The sequence below is a fragment of the Mesoplodon densirostris genome, chromosome 18 (genome assembly GCF_025265405.1).
Source record: "Mesoplodon densirostris isolate mMesDen1 chromosome 18, mMesDen1 primary haplotype, whole genome shotgun sequence".
NCBI classification, from domain to species: domain Eukaryota; kingdom Metazoa; phylum Chordata; class Mammalia; order Artiodactyla; family Ziphiidae; genus Mesoplodon; species Mesoplodon densirostris.
This window is the reverse complement of record NC_082678.1, coordinates 35,439,042-35,460,100: the sequence shown is the minus strand read 5'-3', so window position 1 is coordinate 35,460,100 and position 21,059 is coordinate 35,439,042. Positions and strand designations below refer to the sequence as shown.

General features: G+C 52.6%; 1 protein-coding gene across 3 annotated transcripts in view; it reads right to left on the bottom strand.

Annotated features, from left to right (window-relative positions):
• The window catches only part of MPRIP (myosin phosphatase Rho interacting protein), a 126,060-nt gene that overhangs the window by 69,874 nt on the left and 35,127 nt on the right, over window positions 1–21,059 (bottom strand). For all 3 annotated transcript variants that reach the window (XM_060080434.1, XM_060080433.1, XM_060080435.1), the window contains exon 3: window positions 20,381–20,446. In XM_060080434.1, coding sequence (XP_059936417.1) covers window positions 20,381–20,446 — 66 coding nt within the window. The remainder of the gene's footprint in view (window positions 1–20,380; window positions 20,447–21,059) is intronic.

The window sequence follows — 21,059 nt, the reverse complement described above, 5'->3', positions numbered from 1 at the left end:
AAACATATACACAACTGGAGTCCTTGCTGTTGTCAACGCGACTGTCAAAATGTTTCTGAAATTTTTTTCTTTTAAAAAACAGAGAAGGGCTTCCCTGGTGGCACAGTGGTTGAGAGTCTGCCTGCTGATGCAGGGGACATGGGTTTGTGCCCCGGTCCAGGAAGATCCCACATGCTGCGGAGCGGCTGGGCCTGTGAGCCATGGCTGCTGAGCCTGCGCGTCCGGAGCCTGTGCTCCGCAACGGGAGAGGCCACAACAGTGAGAGGCCCGCGTACCGCAAAAAAAAAAAAAAAAGGGGCCTCTCATCATTTAAACCCCAAAAGTTCACATCAGAGAATTTTTCTGAATAGTCAGTATATTTTCATCTTTGTGCTCTCCTGTTTTCACAAGATTTGTACAATGAGTATGTTACTTTTATAATTGGGAAAAGAGGACTTCTCTGGTGGTGCAGTGGTTAACAATCTACCTGCCAATGCAGGGGACACGGGTTCAAGCCCTGGTCCAGGAAGATTCCACATGCCGTGGAGCAACTAAGCCCATGAGCCACAACTACTGAAGCCCGCGGGCCTAGAGCCCATGATCCGCAACAAGAGAAGCCACCGCCATGAGAAGCCCGCGCACCTCAACGAAGAGTAGCCCCCGCTCGCCGCAACTAGAGAAAGCCCGCGCGCAGCAACCAAGACCCAATGCAGTTAAAAATAAATTTATAATTGGGAAAAACATTTGTAATAGCAAACAGTTTTCGTGGCATTTGCTCTCTTGCATATGACCACTCCCCTTGGTTTCAAGATCCAATCCAGTCTTTACATATTTTTTACTGTCTACATTTTAGCTACAGATTTGCTTCATTTTAAGAAATCTTAATAGGCAAATTCAAAGTTAGAAAGAAAGTAAATGCAGGGGTGACTTTTTACACTAGGATACGGCTGCACGGCAGTACATTTAGACTTCCCTGCGGGCACCAGCAAGGACACAGTACTGGGTGGCTCAGTCCTCCTATGACTGGGCAGGACCTTGGAAAGAAGGGGCCTGGGAGGAAGAGGAGAGGAAGAGGGAGGGGCTGAGAAGCAAATGACTTTCAGCTGGCTCCAAGCTCACAAGGCTTGTGTCTTTGACATGGCTATTTTTGGGTTTCTGAGTGGGGAGAAAAAAAGAAATTCTTCCCACCGCCGCCTAGCTTGGCAGCCCCTTTGCCCTGGCTCCCCATCCCTGCCCCTCCCTGCTCCACAGCCCCTCAGGGATGAAGGAAGCCCACCCTGGAGTATTTCTCTCCCCCCAGCCACCCCTTACCACCGCCCATGCTCTTAGGAGTATCGGGAGGCGTCACCCACTTGCTTGTCTCTTTATACAGAGCTGGGAAAATGTGGAAATAAATGAAGCCTCAATTAGGCAGGCATCCAAGGTTTGGGGATGGGGCGGGGAAGGGGACCGAGGCTCCTTCCCAATCCAGGAATGCCTGAGAAAGCTCCAGGAGCCTCCAGCAGCCTCCGAGAGTGGAGGCTTCCCACAGACTCCTTTTTGGTCCGCACTGATCAGGCGGCCAGAGGCCTGGGAGCCCGGCTTCATTCCCACAGCAACTCACTTCAGGAGGCCTGCCGGCTGCAGGAGGGCTGGCCCCCTTCCGCCACCCCACGCACAGAAGGAAGGGAGGACTCCTGCCCCCTCCTTCTTCCTCCCTGGTGCCCTTCCCAGTGCAGGAGAGGCAGGACCCTAAGAGTGTGGACCCAGACCCAGGCGCGCTGGCAGCCCTCCAGGCCGAACAAAGGCAGTTTTCCCCTTTTAACTGTGGAAACTCAGCGTTTCTTATTTATTCCATTCTGAGCCTGGAAAGAGCAATGAAAGGGAGATCTTGTTTCTTCCCCTGAGTGGTGGGGTGCAGGGAGAGAGGCAGATTCTGTAGGGAGGAGACTGGGCAGGAAGAAGTTCACAGATATTTTTAGAGACATGGGAATTAAGCAAGCAGGGACCTTCTGGGGCCGGAAATGTTTCTGTTTCCATCCCAACTCTGAAAGGCCAGTGGGTGATAGAGAGTGAGGGCCCAGGAGGCAGAGCGTGGCAGGGAGGGAGCATCAGACTCCAAGGAAAGGAGAAACAAGCGGGGAGCCGAGGTCTCTGAGGGCCACTTCGCTGCTGCCATCCAGGCTGTTTCTGCGCCTACACAAGTTGGGCAAATGTCATGACTACGCAGCAGCGTGGGGTGGCACAGAACGCTGGCACCCGGCCCCCAGCAGGGCCAACCCTCGGCTACCTGCTCTTAGCCCCCAGCTGTCAGAAGTGCGGGGAGATGGCGAGGGGCCAGGTTGAGATGCTGATCACCCCAACTTCCTTTGCTGCTGGTTCTGGTTTGACTGTGGAGAAATGAAATGGAAGCTAAAATAAGGATTTTCAATTATCTCCAGCCTTCCGATGAGTCAGGCTATCTCAGTTCTTAAAGACCACAAATATGGTCTTAACTGTCTGTGGGGTGCCTCACTCAGAAAGCATCTCTCTACATAGCCACACAAATCTGGGTACAGGACGTGGAGAGAGGAAAATGGAGAACAAAGTGGGAGACCTTGGATGCCCTCCTCCCACTGATGCGGTGCGGCGTTTCCAGAGTGCAATCCGGCAATAACTAACTATTGACTACCTCAAAAACGTTCACACCCTGGACCCAGCAATTCTGCTTCTGGGAATGTCTGCTGAAGCATTATATTAAGAAAAGAAAAAAAAAAAGAAAGAAAGAAAGAAAGAAAAAGAAAACACTTAAAAGCAACTTGAAGGCCCACAGTACGGAACTGAGTAAACACGGCTACCTGATGGCATAGTACATAGCTATTAAAGACTGCACTTCAAAGGATGACATAAGGAACTGTTAAACAGAAAAGTTTTATTAAATATAACAATCTTACTTTTAGGCCTCACATAAGTATACAACTACACATCCTAAGAGGACACATAAACCATGAAATAGACAGATTTTTATCTCTTGGTATAGGGCAACTTTGTTTTTTGCATGCTTTTTTTGTGTTTCCCAAAATTTTCATCACGAACATATTTGATTTCTCGCACTGGGGAGCAAAAATCACTATTTCTTTAGCCCCATCTTCTACCACCATCTCTGTGCTTTGACCAATCCTGCACCTCCACCTCCAGATTACTCCTAATTTGTTCTTTCCCAGAGAGACCCAGAGCTTGGCAGGAGCACTCCTGGGGCCACACAGGGTGTGTGCGTCTTGTCTCTCTCAGCACTATGCCCCTGTGCTGGCTAACCCCTCCTTCCTGACTATGGACCATGAGATCCTGGAGGGCAGGACCCTTTCTCATATTTATTTTTCCAACTCCCAGCCCATCCATGGCGTGCAACAAGCAAGCAATGAGTGAATGAATGAATTCAACCTCTCTCCTGGTTTCCTAAGATTCCAGGAAGAGTCATCAGGAAAACATGCGGTGTGGGGAGAAGGAAAACACAGTAGTGTATGAGGCCCTGGAATAAGGACAGGCCCAAGCCCCAGATCCCCTGACAGTCTTTCTCAAGGCAGCCAGGGTATCAGTTACAGAACCTGCCCAGCCCATGACAACAAGGGTCTTATTGTTGGTACAAGTAGGTGACTGGGCCCAGTCAGTCAAGGGCCTTATTCACCAGAGGGAGATTAGACAGACTATCTCCCTCTAACTTTTCTGGAACAGCAGTCATCATTAACCCCTGGGTTTCCAACCAGAGAATCAAGAATTTCAACTATCTATGAAAGTATCTCTTCCTCATAAAAGGTGCTGAAGCAAATTATAGATTGAACACAATTCAGGACGCGAACACACATACACCCACAGCAGGCAGGTGTACATTCACTCTCAAGCACGCCACACACACCCCACTAGGCACACATGAAGAGCTATGCAGACCCAGGGCAACAACTGACCCACACAGGACAAATCAAGGAGAGAACAGAAGGGAACAGCAGCCTAGAAACAGAGGAGTGGGGCAGGCAGGAAGGAGTGCCCACGCACATGCCCTCTGTGCAAACCGATTCCTGAAATGCGTGAGGGGGGTCTCCAGTCAAACACTGCCAAAACCACACAGTGACATGTTTGAGTTGCTGATAAAACCCTAATAAAAATGACCACAGAGAATCTTTAAAAGGTATAAACTCTCAAAGACAAAAAACTAGAGAGGAGATAGCAGCAGATGTGGGATATTAAATAAATTTTGAAACTTCGGAAGTGGGTGTGCATACACGAAGAGTGACCAGGTGAAGCAGAGGAAGCTTCCAGAGGGAAACCAGGAGGAGGAGGCTGACGCTGTCCCAGAACAGCAGCAAGCTCAGGGCCTAGAGGCCCCAGGCACCTCTGACCAAGGAGGCAAGGCCAAGAGCAGGATTCCTGGTCAGCCCCTGTTCAAGAAGCAGTCAGACCCTGGCCCAGCTCTCGCCAGCAGCGCCCGGAAGGTACTCTCTGAAAAGGCTCTGGACGTGGGGCAGCAGGCACCATGGGTGGGGGTGGGGTTGAAGATTCCATGAAAGTCTGCATCCTGAAAGCTGAGGTCTCCCTAACACCACGTTCTTCTGCTGCCCATAGGTCTCCCAGACTGGAGAGCAGAGGATTTGGATCTGGGGACTCGCCAGTTCCCTGCCTGACTATCCTTCTAAGACGAAGCCAACCAGTCACCCACGTATACCCCGCACACACACAGTCTCGTTCCTAAATACAAACGTACAGCCAAGGGTCACAACTCGGATGAGGAAGCCCAAGACCAAAACAGGCAGAAAGGGACCTAAGAAGAAAGTAAGTCAGACCAGAGACAGAACAGAATTTCAAAATAACTGAAATTATAAGAGAAAGTACTGCATCCATGAAACATGAATAAGATGCTATAAAAAGGGACACACAGAGAACAAAAAAATGAGCCCTAAGAAACTAAAAATACGATAGCTGACCTAAGAACCGGAATAAAAATAAGAAAACAGGATAGCTGGGATCAGAAATAGAAGGGTTTACGGCAAGGTTAATGAAATCTCCGACACGACAAAGCCATGCAGAAAGACAATAAAATCAGAGCCTGTCCAAAAGGACCAACAGCCAAATAACAGGAACTCTGAGAGTAAAGACCAGGGAAAACGAGGCAAAAGAAATTACCAGAGGAAAAAAAATACAAGAAAACTTTCTGGACCAGAAGGACAGAACTTTCCTCATTGAAAGGTACACAGGCTTCTGACTCAATGAAAGAAAACAGATCCACACCAAAGCATACCTTCATGAAATTTTAGAACTCAAGGGATAATGAGAAGCTCCTAAAAGTTTTCAGAGAGAAAATTCCATTCATTTACAAAGGATCAGGAATCAGATCCTTTGTACATGAACTCTCAATAGCAATGGTAGAAATTAAAAACAAAGAACAAAGCCTTCAAAATTCCAAGGGAAAATTATTTCCAGCCTGACATCCTATAACCAGTCCAGCTACCAATCGAGAGTGTGGGTAGGAAAGGCATTTTTAGACATGCAAGGTCTCAAAACTTTTTTTCCCTGTGCCCTTCTCAAGAGGCTTTACCAAATGGAGAAGCAAACCAAAAAAGAAGAGATCGATCTAAGAAACTCAGCAGGAGGAAGGGAACTTCCAAGTCAAGAGCTAAGCAGCGGGCTTGGAGAAGAGCCAAATGGAAACGAGAGGAGAAAGGGCTCCATGAGGGATCTGACCAGGGGAAAAAAAAGAGCCACTGACCTAGGGACTTGCCCACACTAAGAGGAGTTTTGTAGTTCTGTCAGAAAGTTTAAAGTTCAATCAAGCTTAGTTAAATATAAATCAAACAAACGAAGGGGGGAGGGCAATTATCAACTGCAAGAGAAATCAAATATGAAAGGAAACAGAGTCATGGTGTACTACACGGCTTGGATATGCACATTTCTTACAGTATCATAATAACGTAAACACTACTGACTTAACCCTACTGTTTACTGCCCTGCGCCTGTGTCGGCAGGATGCAAGAGGACGAGAGAGGCACGTGCCTGCACACACTGACGTGTGGGGAAGTGGGGGTGGCAAAGCCAGCAGGCACAAGAACCGAACCCTATGTGTGGGGAACGAACAGCGCCTTCGGAAACTCAAGAAATGACAGGATACGTGTGTTATTTACAAATCCTCCAGCTACAAGAACTGGCAGTAGCCTCCTGCGGGAACAGGCACAGGAGGAAGGAATGGGGCAGGGTGGTGCACGCTTCTGTATATAACAAGTGGTGTGGCTACAGACTTGACTTTTTAAACTATGTATGTATATTATTTAAAAAAAAATTAAAGCCCCCATGATGGTTTAAAATTCCCATCTGGCCCATTTTCAGGCTTCACATATGTCAGGGAGCACAGAGATCCCAGGGTAAATACTGAGCTACTGGCCGGAAATGGACACACACCTTTCAAAAGACTGCTCGCCATCACCCCCACAGGTCCAGGAGGCTGACCCCCAGGGTCTTCAGGCAAGTCAGTTAGCTCTGGATGCAACTTCTCTTTAGGGTGTGTTCGTATATTATTTCCTCCCTGGGCAAGGCTGTTAGAAATAAAGGACTGTTTTTCCTAAGTCAAAAACCTCAAACACGGCCGTTGCCGGAGGAGAGTTCATGTGTTTCCCAAAGTAATTATGGAAAGATCATTTCTAAGGTTGTGACGGTTTGAACACTGGATTTGGGGGTTTAATGTAAAGTTTAAACTAAATAACCAGGTGTGTTCTAAAATTAGGCAAATGCTTTTCTCCCTGATGGGAAGAGGCTAACAATCCATGGAAGAAGCCAGTATGGATGAAAGTGCTACCAAGCTAGCAGATGTTCACACTACTAAACCAAAAGGCTGACGCTCCACACAGCGACTCTCCCCTCTTCCATCCTTTCAAGCATCCTTTAGGAACCCATGCCCGTGACCTGGCAAAATCGTTAGTGAGTGGATACGTGAACAAACAAAACAGGCCTGCTTCCACACCCACTCCTTCTGCAGAGAACTGGCCCTGCCCTGCTCTCCGGGCAGTGGTGGCCACCCTCGCCTGGCCTACACCAGCAGGACAAGGGGTCCCATCTAAGAAGACATCCCAGTGTCTGTCAACGTCACCTACAGGGGCCTACTTATACAAAGAAGATAAAATGGCTTGGCACCCCTAAGAGGACACTTTCACCCTGCTTTTCCTGGTTTGGAAAGGCAGGGTTTGTGTTTATTTCAGCAACAGAAGGGCAGATAAGAAGCTGGGCACGGTGACTTGGTCCAGTGGCCAAGGGAAGCCCATGAAGAGAAAGGAAGGCGTATCAGGGAACGTTCGAGAATTCCCACCAACAATGTGGGGTCGGGCTGTCTTTCTAACCTCTTCTCACAGAGCAGGAATTGTGTGCTCTTCTCTGTCCCAGAAGGAAGCCCCCAAAAGATCAGAAGCCTTGAAGCGTCCTCTCCACACTCACGCCGCACCTCCTACCTCAAGATGGGGTCAGCACCCCAGCCTGTCTGGGGCCTGCTCCCCACCTTCCTCCACCGGGTGGGCAGGGAGGACTGACTGAGCGTCAATTACAGACGTGAGGGTCTGCTGGTGTGGGAATGGGGTGCGTGTCCGTCCCCCAGGAGCTCACAGCTCCTGTTCACACGCAACCCTGACTCCAGGCAGTGAGAGCCCCCGCGTGGAGGCGCAGCCGTGTCTCTGAACCTGCTGGAGGGTGACGGCGGAGACCCCTCCTCCCCTCTGCACCTCAGTTTCCTCATCTGTCAAAGGTGAGGGCTGAAGGAGAGGATGCTTTCGAGCACCCTCAACACCACCCCACACCTACCACTCCCTGTGGCCCCTCAACCACCGGCTCCCGAATATGTGGCGGTGCTGGTAGGTCTCCTCCTGAGAAAGCGCTGGAAGGTAGGGCCAGGCGTGTCCTCCACACCAGGCACAAGTCTGGCCTCCATCCAGCATGGGATTCTTCAGACACTGGCTGCCTTACGGGAGGGACGGAGGAAAAGAGGCTGCCTGGCCCTTTTCTGCCCGTCACAGCCCTGTGCGCTCAGCAGGCGTCAGCACCCATCACACCACATTAACCAGGCAGAGCTCCGGCACCAGGTGCTGGGAGGGGGATCTGGGCTCACAGCACAGGAGCCAGAGCAGCTCCACACGCCAGGCCTCCCACCCACGGCTCAAGGCCAGAAGCCCAGCTCTGCCGGGGGAGAACCTCACCTTGAGCAAGGTTTACCTTGGGCTCTCCCTACAGAACCATTTTCAGGATTAAATGGGAACCCAGTGAGAGCAGCTAGCGCAGTGACTGGTGTGATTTTTTTTTTTTTTTAGCTCTGCATTGATCAGAGGCTAGCTGGTTCCAAAAAATGTATATGGCTACCTGGAGGAAGTGAGCCTCGGGCTTCTGCCCCAGTGACAGCCACCATAGCCTCAGACAGACAGCCTGATGCCACGGATGAGCATCCGTGTACACGGCCTTTCAGCTGGGGCCTGGGCGCCGCAAAGCACTGTCAGGCCCCCAGATCCTCACTGGTCAGCGGGGAGACAGGTACAACCCCCACCAGTAGGTTCAGAGGGAAAAGTGAATCACTCACAGTGGACCTGGACAAACAGCCCAGCGCATCCACCAGGCAGAGGTACAGACAGAAACCCAAAAGGAAGGTGACCTGAGGAGGGACAGAGAGCAGGTGCAGCAGAAGCTGGCTGGAATCCTGGCCCTGCAATGAGGCCGCAAGGACCCATCTCCGCTGCTCGAGGACGAGCGTGCTCCTGTGCGGCTGGAGGTGGGCCACAACTGCCGGGGTACCAAGTCCTTCAGCGCCTCCCTCCGCGGTTTGGGGGGTTTCTGTCCCCTCCACCTGCGCTGCCCCATTCCCACACCTCACGGTCCCACTGGCTGGGTCAGCAATACCACCCTCGTTAGAAGTCACAGAGAAGCAGCCTCGCCAACAGGACGACATGGGATTCCCGCTTCCCTCACCTCGCCCTGCGGGCCAGCTCGATGGGAGGGATGCCAGCCATGCTGGCTGCGGAACTTCGGCCGGGAGGGCTGTGTCGAGGAGCTGACGCCATAACCTGGGCAACGTCACCTCTCCGTCCCCTCATTGGTACAGGGCTGGTCCTTCCCCACGCTGCACCTGTGCCCGGCTCACTCTGGAAACACGGCGCATCTGTGCCGTTGGGGACAGCCGTGGGGGGCCCATCGTTCTCCTTTCCGTCTTCCATGTACTGCCTTTCTCTGTTCCCATCTCCTGTGCCTGCCTCAAGCCCGGCAGGGGCATCCACAAGCACCACCTAACCCTGCCCAGAACTGGAGCTGAGGACAGAAGGAGGGAGGAAGACGAAGTGAAGAGCCAGCCATGCCCACTGTCTCCTGGCCCCATCCCAGGCAAAGCCCTCCAGCCCTAAGACCTGGCCCAGCTTCTCTCTGCTGTGAAACCTTCCAGGCAGAACCAGCTTGCCCTGCTCTGTATCTAGAGCACTCTGCATTAGGTCCCTCTGATCACACCCTTTGTGGCCGCTGAATAATGGCCCCAGAGATATCCACACCCCAATCCCCAGAACCTGTGAGTGTGACCTCAGGTGTCAGAAGGGACTCTGCAGGTGTGATTAAAGATCCTGAGATGCAGGGATGGTCCCGCCTTACGCGGGTGGGCCTTAAATGTCATCACAAGTGTCCTTTCAGGAGAGAAGCAGGGGAGAACCGACACAGGCGAGGAGAGGTGACGATGCAAGCAGAGACGCAAGGAAGGGGCGACGAGCCGAGGGGCACAGGCGGCCCCTGGAATCTGAAAAGGGCGAGACACCACTGTCGCCTGGAGCCGCAGGGATGCTGAGCTGGACTCCTGACCTCCAGGACTGTGGTCTTAAAGCAGTAGGTCAGCGGCAGTGGTCATGGCAGCCATGGGAGACTAATACACTTACACACTGTGTATCACCATCAGAATCCTCTGCCCAGAATGAAGCCACCTTGAGCTCACTTCTGACACTCGAGAGACAGCCGTGAATGATCAGTTCCTCAACGTGCACGTGCACATGGGCTGGATCAGCCCTTCAGAGTAAGTCATCACATGGTACCAAGTGAGGTACCTTCCTTAAGAAACCCCACCTGCCATCTGTGAGATTCTACGAGTGGAATCATGCCCTGGGTTCAGAGGGCTTTTCCGCCAAAAAGAACATCCCCTTCGCTTCCCTGTCCAAGAAAAGATTCTTCTGAAAAAGTGTGGTGGGGGGGGAAGGAGGGCAGAAGAGATTAAGACACTAACATATTAAGCTGCTTACCCACAATTAATGCCTTAAGTGGATTGGCTTATCAGACTGTTTGTGTTGCCCATTTCCCAGGAAAGTCCAAAGGAAGGAGATGGTCAGGTGGGGAGGGCTGGGTGCATGACGGGGTGCGGGGTGCAGAGCCCGAGAAGTCAGGGTGCAGGGCTACGCCCTGGAGGCCTCTGCAGCCTGGCTTCATGCCGCCCAGCCCTGCACAGGCGCATGTGGGCACCATGGGCACACACGTGGACATACCAGTACCAGTCACTTGGCTTTGTTTCTTGGACCCCAAATGTTTTCTGTTGCTGACTCGCATAAAATGACCCATTTTTTGACAGTTCTCTCCCTGCCGCCACTTAATTAGCTTCCTAACCAATTATATTCCCAGCTGCTCACTTTCCTAAAACCCAAAGTCACTCCTGTCTCTGCATGAGAGCCAGAGATGCCCAGCCCATTACCACAGACGCTCACCCTCCAGGCCACAGTCGCAGCTGCCACAGAAGTCCCCCCACAGCTCTGAAGACCTCCAACAAGGACACCCACCACTGTCCGGCCTCAGCTGCTATCCCAGTGCAGAGTGAGGGCCACAGAACTCCCTCCCCAACTCAACAGAACTGCTGCTCCAATCGCCCCCATCACCTCCTCCCATCACTGAAAGAGCTGTGTGCGTGCAGCGGGCCAGACAGGGGAACCAAGTGTACAAGAGGACATAGAACCTCCTGCAGCCTCCTCTGTTCACGAGTCGTGTGTGTCCCCTCAGCAGCTGCGGGCACCCTGGGAGAAGCAGAGAGAGGGCCGTGGGTTCTCACTAGGCTCACGGGCACCAGACACAGGCAGGTATAGCTGATCCCTATTCTGCTGTCCTTGACTCAGCACTCAGGTAACTGGGAAGGAAGGAAAGTACACAGGACGGTCCCAGTAACACAGAAAGGCACTCACGGGGCAACCCGGTCACTAAGTCCTCTCACTCTGGTCTGAAAGTCAAAGAAGGAGGATTCCCGGGGGCGGCCTTCTTAAACGTTTATGACAAAGACTCGAGCGCCAGAGTCAAGAAGGACAGCAGACCGATTCCCCACTTGGTCAGCCAACAGGTGTGGAGCTTCTCCCACACCCGCGTGTATTATTTAAGATCCCATCTATGCAGGCAAATAGGCTCTGCCTCGAGGTGCTCACTGCCCTGTAGAGGGAGACCCACATGGAAATATGTGCCCTGGGGACAAGGGACAGAGGAAGGAGATCGGTCTGACTTGGACCCACCTGGGAGTGGTGCCTGTGTCTTCTCTTGGTTCTTGTGAATGATTCGGGGTTACCTGTAGAGTGTTCCTAGCCCACCTGGCAGGTATGTATTTGCTCCCTTCTACCTGACCCTCTGTAGCCATTCATTCCCATGTGTTCTTCTCTTAACTTCTTTCCTCTACAAGGCCCAGGCCACCAGGTGACAGATCCTAACACTGAAAGCACAGAACATCTGCCCTGCCCCAGACTCAGGCCCCCCATGTTAACAGTTAGCCCTTCCCTTTGGGACTAGGCAACCAGGAACCTGACTGCTTGCCCCACACCTACTGGTTGAGCCCCTCCTCACTGGGTCTCCCCAGCCACAAATGGGCATCTGGACCAGGTCATCTCTAAAAACCTCTGTTCTTCATCCCAAACAGCCCCATAACTAACTGCTGGTGGCCTCCATCCGCCAGCTGTTCCATACTGAGAAATGTCTCCCAAGCCAGCATGCAGAGTGGTAAATGACAACAAAAAGCTACCAGAGGCAGAATCCTGCACCTTCCAATAGACACCAGGCTCAGACATCTTAACAAGCCTGTGTTCCAAGCTCCTCCTCAACTCAGTAAAAAGGAGGGGAGCGCAGGGAAGGACTTAAAGTTCGGCCACCAGTTTCCAGGGAACAACATCTGTACACAGGGATGCTTCACTCTAATGGGTGACGTCTCCTGCGTCACAGTGAGTCAAACTTGAGGAAAGAAGGCATGTGACGCTTGTGAGTTTCACCGCTGACCCCTGACCTTTTGACAACAAGGCTCTGCTGTCAGCTGGGAGGAGCTCCCAGTCCCAGCTGGGCTCATCTTGCCCTTCCTCGCTCACTCACTGTAACATTTCCAAGTAACTTGAAGTTGACCCGAAGATGCTCTAGGGCAAAGCGGCCTGCAGGGAGCCCAGAGGCAGAGCTCAGGGTCCTCTCTGCACCCACCCCTCATGCTGTCATCCACACCCGCCCCAAGAGACTACAGACACCTCCAGCCAAGGAAGCCCTTGCATACATAATACACATTCACAGACTCTATTTTATCCACAACATACGTAAGAGTCATTAAGGAATTAAATGCTCAACATCCCTCCCAAAGAGGTGAAAAGGATGTGTAGTTTGTCATGATTAAGTAAAGATAGGGTAAGGAATTCATCTACAGCCCCCAAGTCTGGAAAATTAGAGCAGGCAGGGGTAAAACACCTCAACACCCTGGAATCACCTTTTAGACAGCCCGGCGGGTGCATGACTCCTGAGCTCTCCCAGGCTGAGCCACTCTCCGCTTTTCCTCACGAACAACAGCCCCTGCAGAGGCCTCAGAGTTTATCTTGAAAGACGGGTGCTGTTCACATATCAGGCACCACTAGCAAAGCACTTACCACTTTTGCAAATGTGTTTTTAGAAGTTCATTATTTTGGAAAACTAAGTTAATTAAATGGTCGACACAGAAGAGGTGTCTTGCTCATGCAGGCTAGTGGACTGGGCCTTCAGATACCCAGATGATTCTACCTCAGAAGCAGGTCTGTCCAGTCAGGGCATATTCTTCTCTGCAGCTGGGGGGTGGGGTGGGGGGGTGGTGAAGGAGGGGTGGGAGTATCCCACAATTTCAACTAAAGTAGCGCCAGATTGTATCAGTTTTAAAACTTGTATTAAGTTTCTGTGCAGAATTCCACTGAAAGACAGAGGTCTCCCAACCTGTCTGTGACAGCACCGGGAGGGCCCAGTGGAACGTGGTGCATCTGTAGGGCCCGGGAATGGCTTCCGCTCTGTAACAGCCCGCATCTTGCTCACAGGCTAGCGTAAGGATGAGAACACTTCCAAGTTCAAAGCTATTTTTCAAAACTACCAGTTTTACCATGGCGAGCACAGGACTGCAGAAGAGCAGCTGAGCAGAGGAGGGGAAGGAAGGAAGAAGCCCAGGCTCACTGTGGGCCCAACACCACCACGAGCTTTCTGTGGAGAGAAATCAGGCAGGGAGGAGGCCCTGCTCAAGGACGCTCAGTCAGAAAGAGCGGCCCCAGAGCAAAACCCTTAGTTACTGGACCCCAAACCAACGCTCTCTCCCTACACCCTTCAGGTTCCCGGCACCCTGACACAGCAGGCCTGCCTCTGTGCCCTGGAGGCTGAAACTGCGTGGAAAAGTACAAAGGCCGAAGCCAGGCCAAACACATGACGGGTTTAAAAATAAATCTAAAGACATGAGACTAATCCGTAAAACATCAGATGTGGGGAAGCTTCTCCGCAGCTCGGACAGGCACGGGGCTGAGTACTGTTCTGATTTCTACACATCTCTGAATGTACGTCTACACACCCGGACTGCAGGTCTGAAGTTAGTTTAGTTCAGCGAGCTAGAAGGCACATGAGAACCTCCTAGAGCTGCCAGTCTGTGGCTACAGAAAGACCCGAGGGGTGGGCAGGAGGCCAAGAGCCAGCCTGGCCCTCGCCAGCACCACCTCCCACACCGCACGCAGAGCCGCCCATCAGTAGACACAGCAGGGGGAGGACCCTGTCATTCTCCCAGGAGGCCCCTCACCAGTTCACAAATCCCAGTTCTGTCACTCATAAGTTGAGTGATGCCACCATCTCTTGCGGCCTCAGTTTCTTCTGTGAAATGGAGTAACAGTATCTGTCAAGCAATACTGCTGTGACCATCACGTTAGAGGTCGTGCCTGAAGAGCAAACACAGAGTACCGGGCTGAGCACGTGGCCCCTCCCCAACCCTGTGACCAGCAGGATGGTGGCCAAGGCCCCCTCTCTCCTCCCAGAAGACTCCTCTGACTCCCTAGTCATCCACTGCCCTGAAGAACGTGCACACTGCGGTTGGCTTGGTATTTAACCTTCACGTGTCCACATGGGTCCCAACAGGCTGTGAGCGTCACCGTGAGAGGAACCTTCTTTCGGCCGTGTGTTCTCCCCCCCACGGCCCTTTGCTACGGACACAACAGCCACTGTGGTTACCAATGACTCAGACATGTCGGCCTGCCTAGGAAAGCTCCAAGCAAGGGGGAGGAGAGCCAGCGCTTAAAGCGGGGCTTCTCCATAGCACAGGGAGATCAGCTCGGTGCTTTGTGACCGCCTGGAGGGGTGGGATGGGGAGGGTGGGAGGGAGGGAGATGCATGAGGGAAGGGATGTGGGAACAGATGTATATGTATGCCTGATTCACTTTGTTATAAAGCAGAAACTAAAAAAAAAAAAAAAAAAAAAAAAAAAAAAAAGCGGGGCTTCTCCAATGTCTGTGCTTCTTAAAGTCGCAGGGAGTGGTCATTTAAACTGTGGCTACCTGGGCCTTGCCCTCAGGAGGTTCTGAGCAGGGGATGCGATGGGGACTCAGCTGCAGAGGAGCGAGAGACCCTCAAAGACAGTCCCCACTGGCAGCAGGGCCAAGGTGAGTCCCTCCCCGTGCTCCCCTGGGGCCCAAATTCATTGAGCATGAACAGGGCAAACGCCCTAGGATCAAAGCAACCTCCAGGACTTGGTCCTACAGGAAGAAAAGTGTAAAGGAGCCAGAACCCTAACCTGTTAGCACTCAGCATCCTCTGAAGAGCATTCAGAACAAGCCCACCACTTCACATGCGAGCACAGACCCCAAGAGTGACCTCTCAGGCTGGAGCGTCTCCTCCTAGGGGGCTGACAAACCCACAGCTGCCCTCGAACCCCAGGGTGAAAAGTGTTCTCCCTACTGTGTGCAGGGACGTGAAGCCCACTGAAGCCCTTGCAGCACGGCCCCTGGGAAAGCGCAAAGCTCCGCTCTGTCCTGACTTTCTAGGAATCTCAGGGCAGAGGATGGGGGAGACACCCCACACACCTGCCGCGGAAGCACGGGTACAACCTCTACATGCTTCCCACAAAGGAGAGACCCAGGGTCAGTTTGTTTCAGAGCAGAAAGAGTTCAACAGCATTAGACCTTCCAGAATTTTGATTTTTTTAAATAAGGAGATTCTGGGACTTCCCTGGTGGTCCAGTGGTTAAGACTTCGCACTCCCAATGCAGGGGGCCCGGGTTCAATCCCTGGTCAGGGAACTAGATCCCACATGCCGCAGCTAAGACCCAGCACAGCCAAATAAAATAAATAAATAAATAGACAGAGAGATAATTTTTTTAATAAAATAAAGTAAGGAGATTCTGACATATGCTCTGACATGAATGAACCTTGAGGACATTATGCTAAGTGAAATAAGCCAGACACAGAAGGACAAATACCATATGACCCCACTTACAGGAGGTCCCTAGAGTCCTCAGATCCGTAGAGGCAGGAAGCAGAGGGTATGTGGTGGGGCTGGGGGAGGGGTGGGGAGTGAGGGCTTCACGGGGACAGAGTTTCAGCCTAGAAGATGGAAAGGGCTCTGGAGATGACGGTGCTGATGGTCGCACAACAATGTGAACGTGCTTAATGCCACCGAACTATAATCTTAAAAATGGCTAAAATGGGGGGCCTCCCTGGTGGCGCAGTGGTTAAGAGTCCGCCTGCCGATGCAGGGGATACGGGTTCGTGCCCCGGTCTGGGAGGATCCCATATGCCGCGGAGCGGCTGGGCCCGTGAGCCATGGCCGCTGGGCCTGCGCATCCGGAGCCTGTGCTCCGCAACGGGAGAGGCCACAACAGTGAGAGGCCCGCATACCGCAAAAAGAAAAAAAAAAAAATGGCTAAAATGGTAAATTTTGTTGCACATATTTTACCACAGTTTAAAAGCAAACAACAACAACAAAACATGTTTTTGCCTGGCTTCCAGGAGGAAAAAGGAAGAGAAGATGAAATCAAGAGACAAGGCTGCCAGAGTTCATCAGGCACAGTACCCCCCGGAGCCCCAGAGCCTCACAGCCCAGCGGCTCCACCTGAAACTCGGGGCCCTGGATCCCCCTCTGGGTGGGGAGCTTCTTCAGGAAAGCCTTCTAGTGACCCCAGCACCTTAGCTTTACATCAGTCCCCAAAAGCTCAAGGAAAGTGGCAGAATTTGGTAAACGAACAAGGCAGAGCACAGGGGGAGAAACAAAAGCAGAGGAGAGAGAGAGGCAGCAGCCTGGGTTTCTAGATTCTTCACTCTGTCCACTCCTGAAGAAACAGAGGCGCAGCGCAACTGTTCAAGCTCCCACTTGTCTGTGAGGCTGCGCTGAGCCCACCTCACCTCGGCCTGCGTTTGGGATTTTTTTTTCCTTTTTTGGGCAATTTGCCTCTCCTCCACACCCAACGGTTACAGGGTATGTGGGTGTATCGAGAAAGACATTTCCCAAAAAAGGAAAAGTGACTCCCGGAGGTTAGTCCCATCTCAGAGCCGCCTGGAAGAGAAGGCAACAGTCACCCCTGGAGCCAGACTAGCCTGAGGCCCCAGACCCAGCAGAAGAGTCCACGCAGGAGGGCCTCTCGAAAGAGCCCTCCAGGCGGGTGCTGACCCAAGGACTGCAGCCTCCTCCTCCGGGCCTCCTGGCCACCACGATGCCCCTCTGGGTCCCCACCCTATGCTCTGGAGCGCATTCTCCCTTCTGCTGAGGAACAGCTAAGAGCTTCGATGCAAAACGCACCTAATCCCTCCCCCAGGAGCGCCCAGGTCCCACCTCCTCCCCACGCTGAAACAGAAATCCTGCAGCACCGCACTTTACAAAGTTGATTATTTCAACTCAACAAATATTTACGAGGTCTGTGCTACTACCCAAACCCCAGGACAGACAATACGAAGGTACCAAAAAAGTATCCAAAAACTATCGGGGGCCCAGCACTGAAGAAAAAAGGTACCATCTTGTAGGTAAGATAACATTTAAGCAAATGAAAACAAATAGTAATACTGTATAAAAGTCCAAATAACAATTTGAAACAGATTGTGACTAAGTGTTAAGGTCCCTGCCATAAAACGCTAATTTATTACATGCAATAGATTTGCTGGGGAGGGATGGGGTGGGCGGGGCAAGGGGGAGAGCTAAAGCTAAACTTGGCAGCAGTGGAATGATCAGCAGTGGCTACCGGCTGCTCAGAGCTGCTGCTCTTGGAGACCAACACCGAGATGGGCCTATTATACAGGCACAGAGGTCCGAACTGCCCTGAGCTGCCACAGGAAGCGGTGCCTATCCACTCCCCGGCAGAGAGCCACACAAGCAGTTCTGCTGGCCCGGTGGTCACCTGATGTGCAAGAACACCCCACAGAAACCCCTCCCCACCAGGAACAGGCCCATTCCTATTCCAGGCCCAGCATGCACCATCCCAGCTAGTAGGCTAACCCTGCCCATCACCTCCCTCACTCCCAGGAAATCTGAGGGGTAGGGCCTTCTGAACCTTTTAAGAACCAGGATGATAGCAAGTCAAACATTTTAATTAAAAAAAAAAAAAAAAGGAAGCCACGGACCAGGTCACACAGGGTCTCTCAGCCCAGCACTGTGGACTTGGGGCCGGATCACCTTCTGCTGTGGGGCCATCCTGGGCATCACACTCTGTTTCGCAGCACCCTGGCCTCCACCCATTAGGTGCCAATAGCACCTCTGCACCCTCATGCAGCTGTGAGACTCAAAGATGACTCCAGACATTGCCGGGCAGCCCCGGGAGGCACAAGGTGCCCAGTTGAGGACCACGGCTCCACTTCTAGGTACTCAGAGAGGAAAATTCTGGCACGGCTGGAACTTGGTTCGCACACAAGTCTGTATGCACGGTGTTCTGCTCCAGGTGGAGGCGGGAGTCTAGGCTTCAGGAAAACTGGCCTCTGGGTTGGGGAGCGGCCACGAAGAACAAGGCCTGACACAGACCACGGGGTGGGAGAGGCCACTCCAGCCCCACAAGAAGGAGCCCACCCACAAGCCCCCACGGCAACGGCCGCCAACGCTGACCACCGGGCGGCCGGCGCCTGACCGTCCCTCAGCAGCCTCCTCGCGCACACGGCCCAGAGGCTTCCTCATAACTTCCCCCACGGGGCCTTCCTAACCCAACAGGGAAAACCACACCACTCTAAAGGTATTTCAACACAACTGCTACTCTTTCCTGTCACTCACAGAAATGATGCCCCTTCACCCCGGGAGGGCCGTGTTCCTGCACTGCAGTCTGGGCCACAGAGCAGCCACCGGTCAGTCTCTTCATCCCCACGGGGATCTGCCAGAGTGACCTGGGCCCGTCCCTCCACTCTGGGCCCCCCAAACACCCTCTCTGCAGCCCCGGTTTTCCCCAGCTTCCTTCTTCTCCATGGCTGGCACGTCCACCTCCGCCCGAGCAGCACAGGATGGACAGGTTGTGGGGAGACCGCAAGGCATGGCCAGGTGTCACCCATGGCTCACAGTCCCAGTCATGCAGGAGCAGCTCTCGGACCAGCATGTGCTGTGCATTTGTGACCAGCAGCCACCCTCATGCTCGTGCAACTGAAGAGAACCATGGACTATACCGGACCCTGGCTGGACCTAAAGAAAGATTTCCTGACCAGAAGAATCAGCCTCCAAGCCGAGTCCAGGGAATTCTGTTTTTTGGGCTGATTCATGGCCCGGCCCAGCCTGGATGTCATCCAGTGACCTCCAAGGCCCCCTCTCTATGGTTAGTCTTTGCGGGACTTAACAGCAGTCAGACAGGCACAGGAAGGACAAAGTAAACCTCCAGGCGGGTCGGAGCCCAGCTCCCGCGCCAGGGTACCTGCTGGCATGACGGCCAACTCAGGAGAACACAGAGAGCAGTGCTGAGTCACCAAAGGAAATGAGTGTCCAGGTGAATCCGCCCCCTGCTCCTGCCTCTAGCAAATTCTACCACCACCAGTGGTACCAACCCAGTCGCCTCAAACTACTCTGGACCACAGATGTTTCCATGGCAAAAACCCTCTGTGGACCACCCGTGCTGTACAAATATGCTCATCAGAAAGAATGAAAAAGAGGAAAATTCTTTTTTTGAAGGAACCAATGAGGCAATAGTCAACACAGAACTAGGTATCATACCTATTAATTCCCATTCCCAGATATCATACCCATTAACTTGTCCCACAAACAAAATGGAAAACGCATCACATCACAAAGATTAAGACCCCACATAGAAACGGAAACACCGATGGCCTGGTCCCGTATCAGCTGTGATAACCACCGAACATCCAAGTGTCCCAACAGACTACAAGGTGCTCTGCTCACACTTCCAGAACCCTGCTCTCACCCCTGCAGCAAGGAAATGAACTCTGAAAGGGGTGGGGTCAACCTGTCTTACACGGTGTGAACAGATGTTCTTGGACAGTCCCAGTTTAACAATGCTGCCCACACAAAGGTACGCACGCACACACACACGCCAATAGAACAGGAAAAGGCACTCAAGGCTTCCACCTTCAATCCTTTATAAAGCTTGGAATTCAGTCATACTTTAGATTAGTTAGGAAAGACTGATCTCCTTTAGAAAAAAGTCAGGAGACAAAATGGGTGGAAAAAGAAAAGCCAGAATATTCTACTTGGTTGGTAAATACTCATCCAGCCCAGGAAACAAACCAGGTGGGTTTGTTTGATGGGACAGGATGGAGCCCGTACATCCTGGCTTAGTGACCAGAACACTAACCCTGTGGCCAGGAGACCTCTGAACGTCAAATACGATGAGCAACACCAATTCCAGCAACGGACCTGAGAGGAGCCCTGCACTAGGCGCGGATCCGTGGGGGTCAGCTGGCACCCGCCCACCCAGGGCGGCCGCACCTGCTCCCGCGGGCCTGCAACCTCCTCCGCTTCTAACCAGGCCCTCCTACCACCCTGAACAGAAGTGACTTCCTCCCTCACCGTGACTCTCACCCGTGGCCACTGAAGGTGCCTCGAGGCAAAGGTCGGGGCTGTGAGGGCCGCTGCAACCAGCTGCCACACGGGCTTCAACATCTCCAGCCTCCTGAGCAGAAGCGGAAGCAAGAGCACACAGCCGCCACAAGGCCGACGCCACCGCGACGAAGGGGCCTGGCGAGGGCCGGGGCAGGAGAGGGGAGGGGCGGAGGAGGACACTCACCATCTCATCCAGGGCGTAGCGCAAGAGGCCGTGCTCGTAGAGGATGAAGAACCGGCGCTGCCATTTCTGCAACGGAACACAGAGGGTGTCGGGAGGGTTCTGGCCCGTCTCCACTTGCCGAGCCCCTGCGCCTGACAAGCCTACCTCTGAGGCACGCTGGCTGCACAGCTTCCATTTCTGGGGCCCAGGGGTAGAAGAACAGTGCCTCATCAGCCAGGATTGGGCCAGTGGAGAGGCCCAAACCACCCAGTGTGTTCCCAATCACTGAGATTTTAAAAGACACCTGATCTATTTTAATCTGCAAGCTCCTCAGAAAAAGGCGCAGAGGCAATGTCTGGGTCACCTTTTTGTATTCTTTATGTACCCAGCACAGAGGTTATTACTAATAACGTGTCAATATTAATTTGATGAATTACCTGACATGACATGGGATAACCTGAGAATGCCAAGCACTGATTCCCCACTTCTGAAAAAATCTGGAAAAATGGTATAAAAGGGTTGTTCCAATGACCCACAGGGAGGTTGAAAAAGGGAAAAAGCCAGCCGGGCACCAGTATTCACTGAGGAGGACAGAAGTAACAAAAATCAAAACTGAGGAGGGAGGCCAGTGGGAACAACTGTGACATCCAGGGAGGGAGTGACCAGCAAAGGGTGCCCCTGCCCCCTCGCTGCCCTCCAC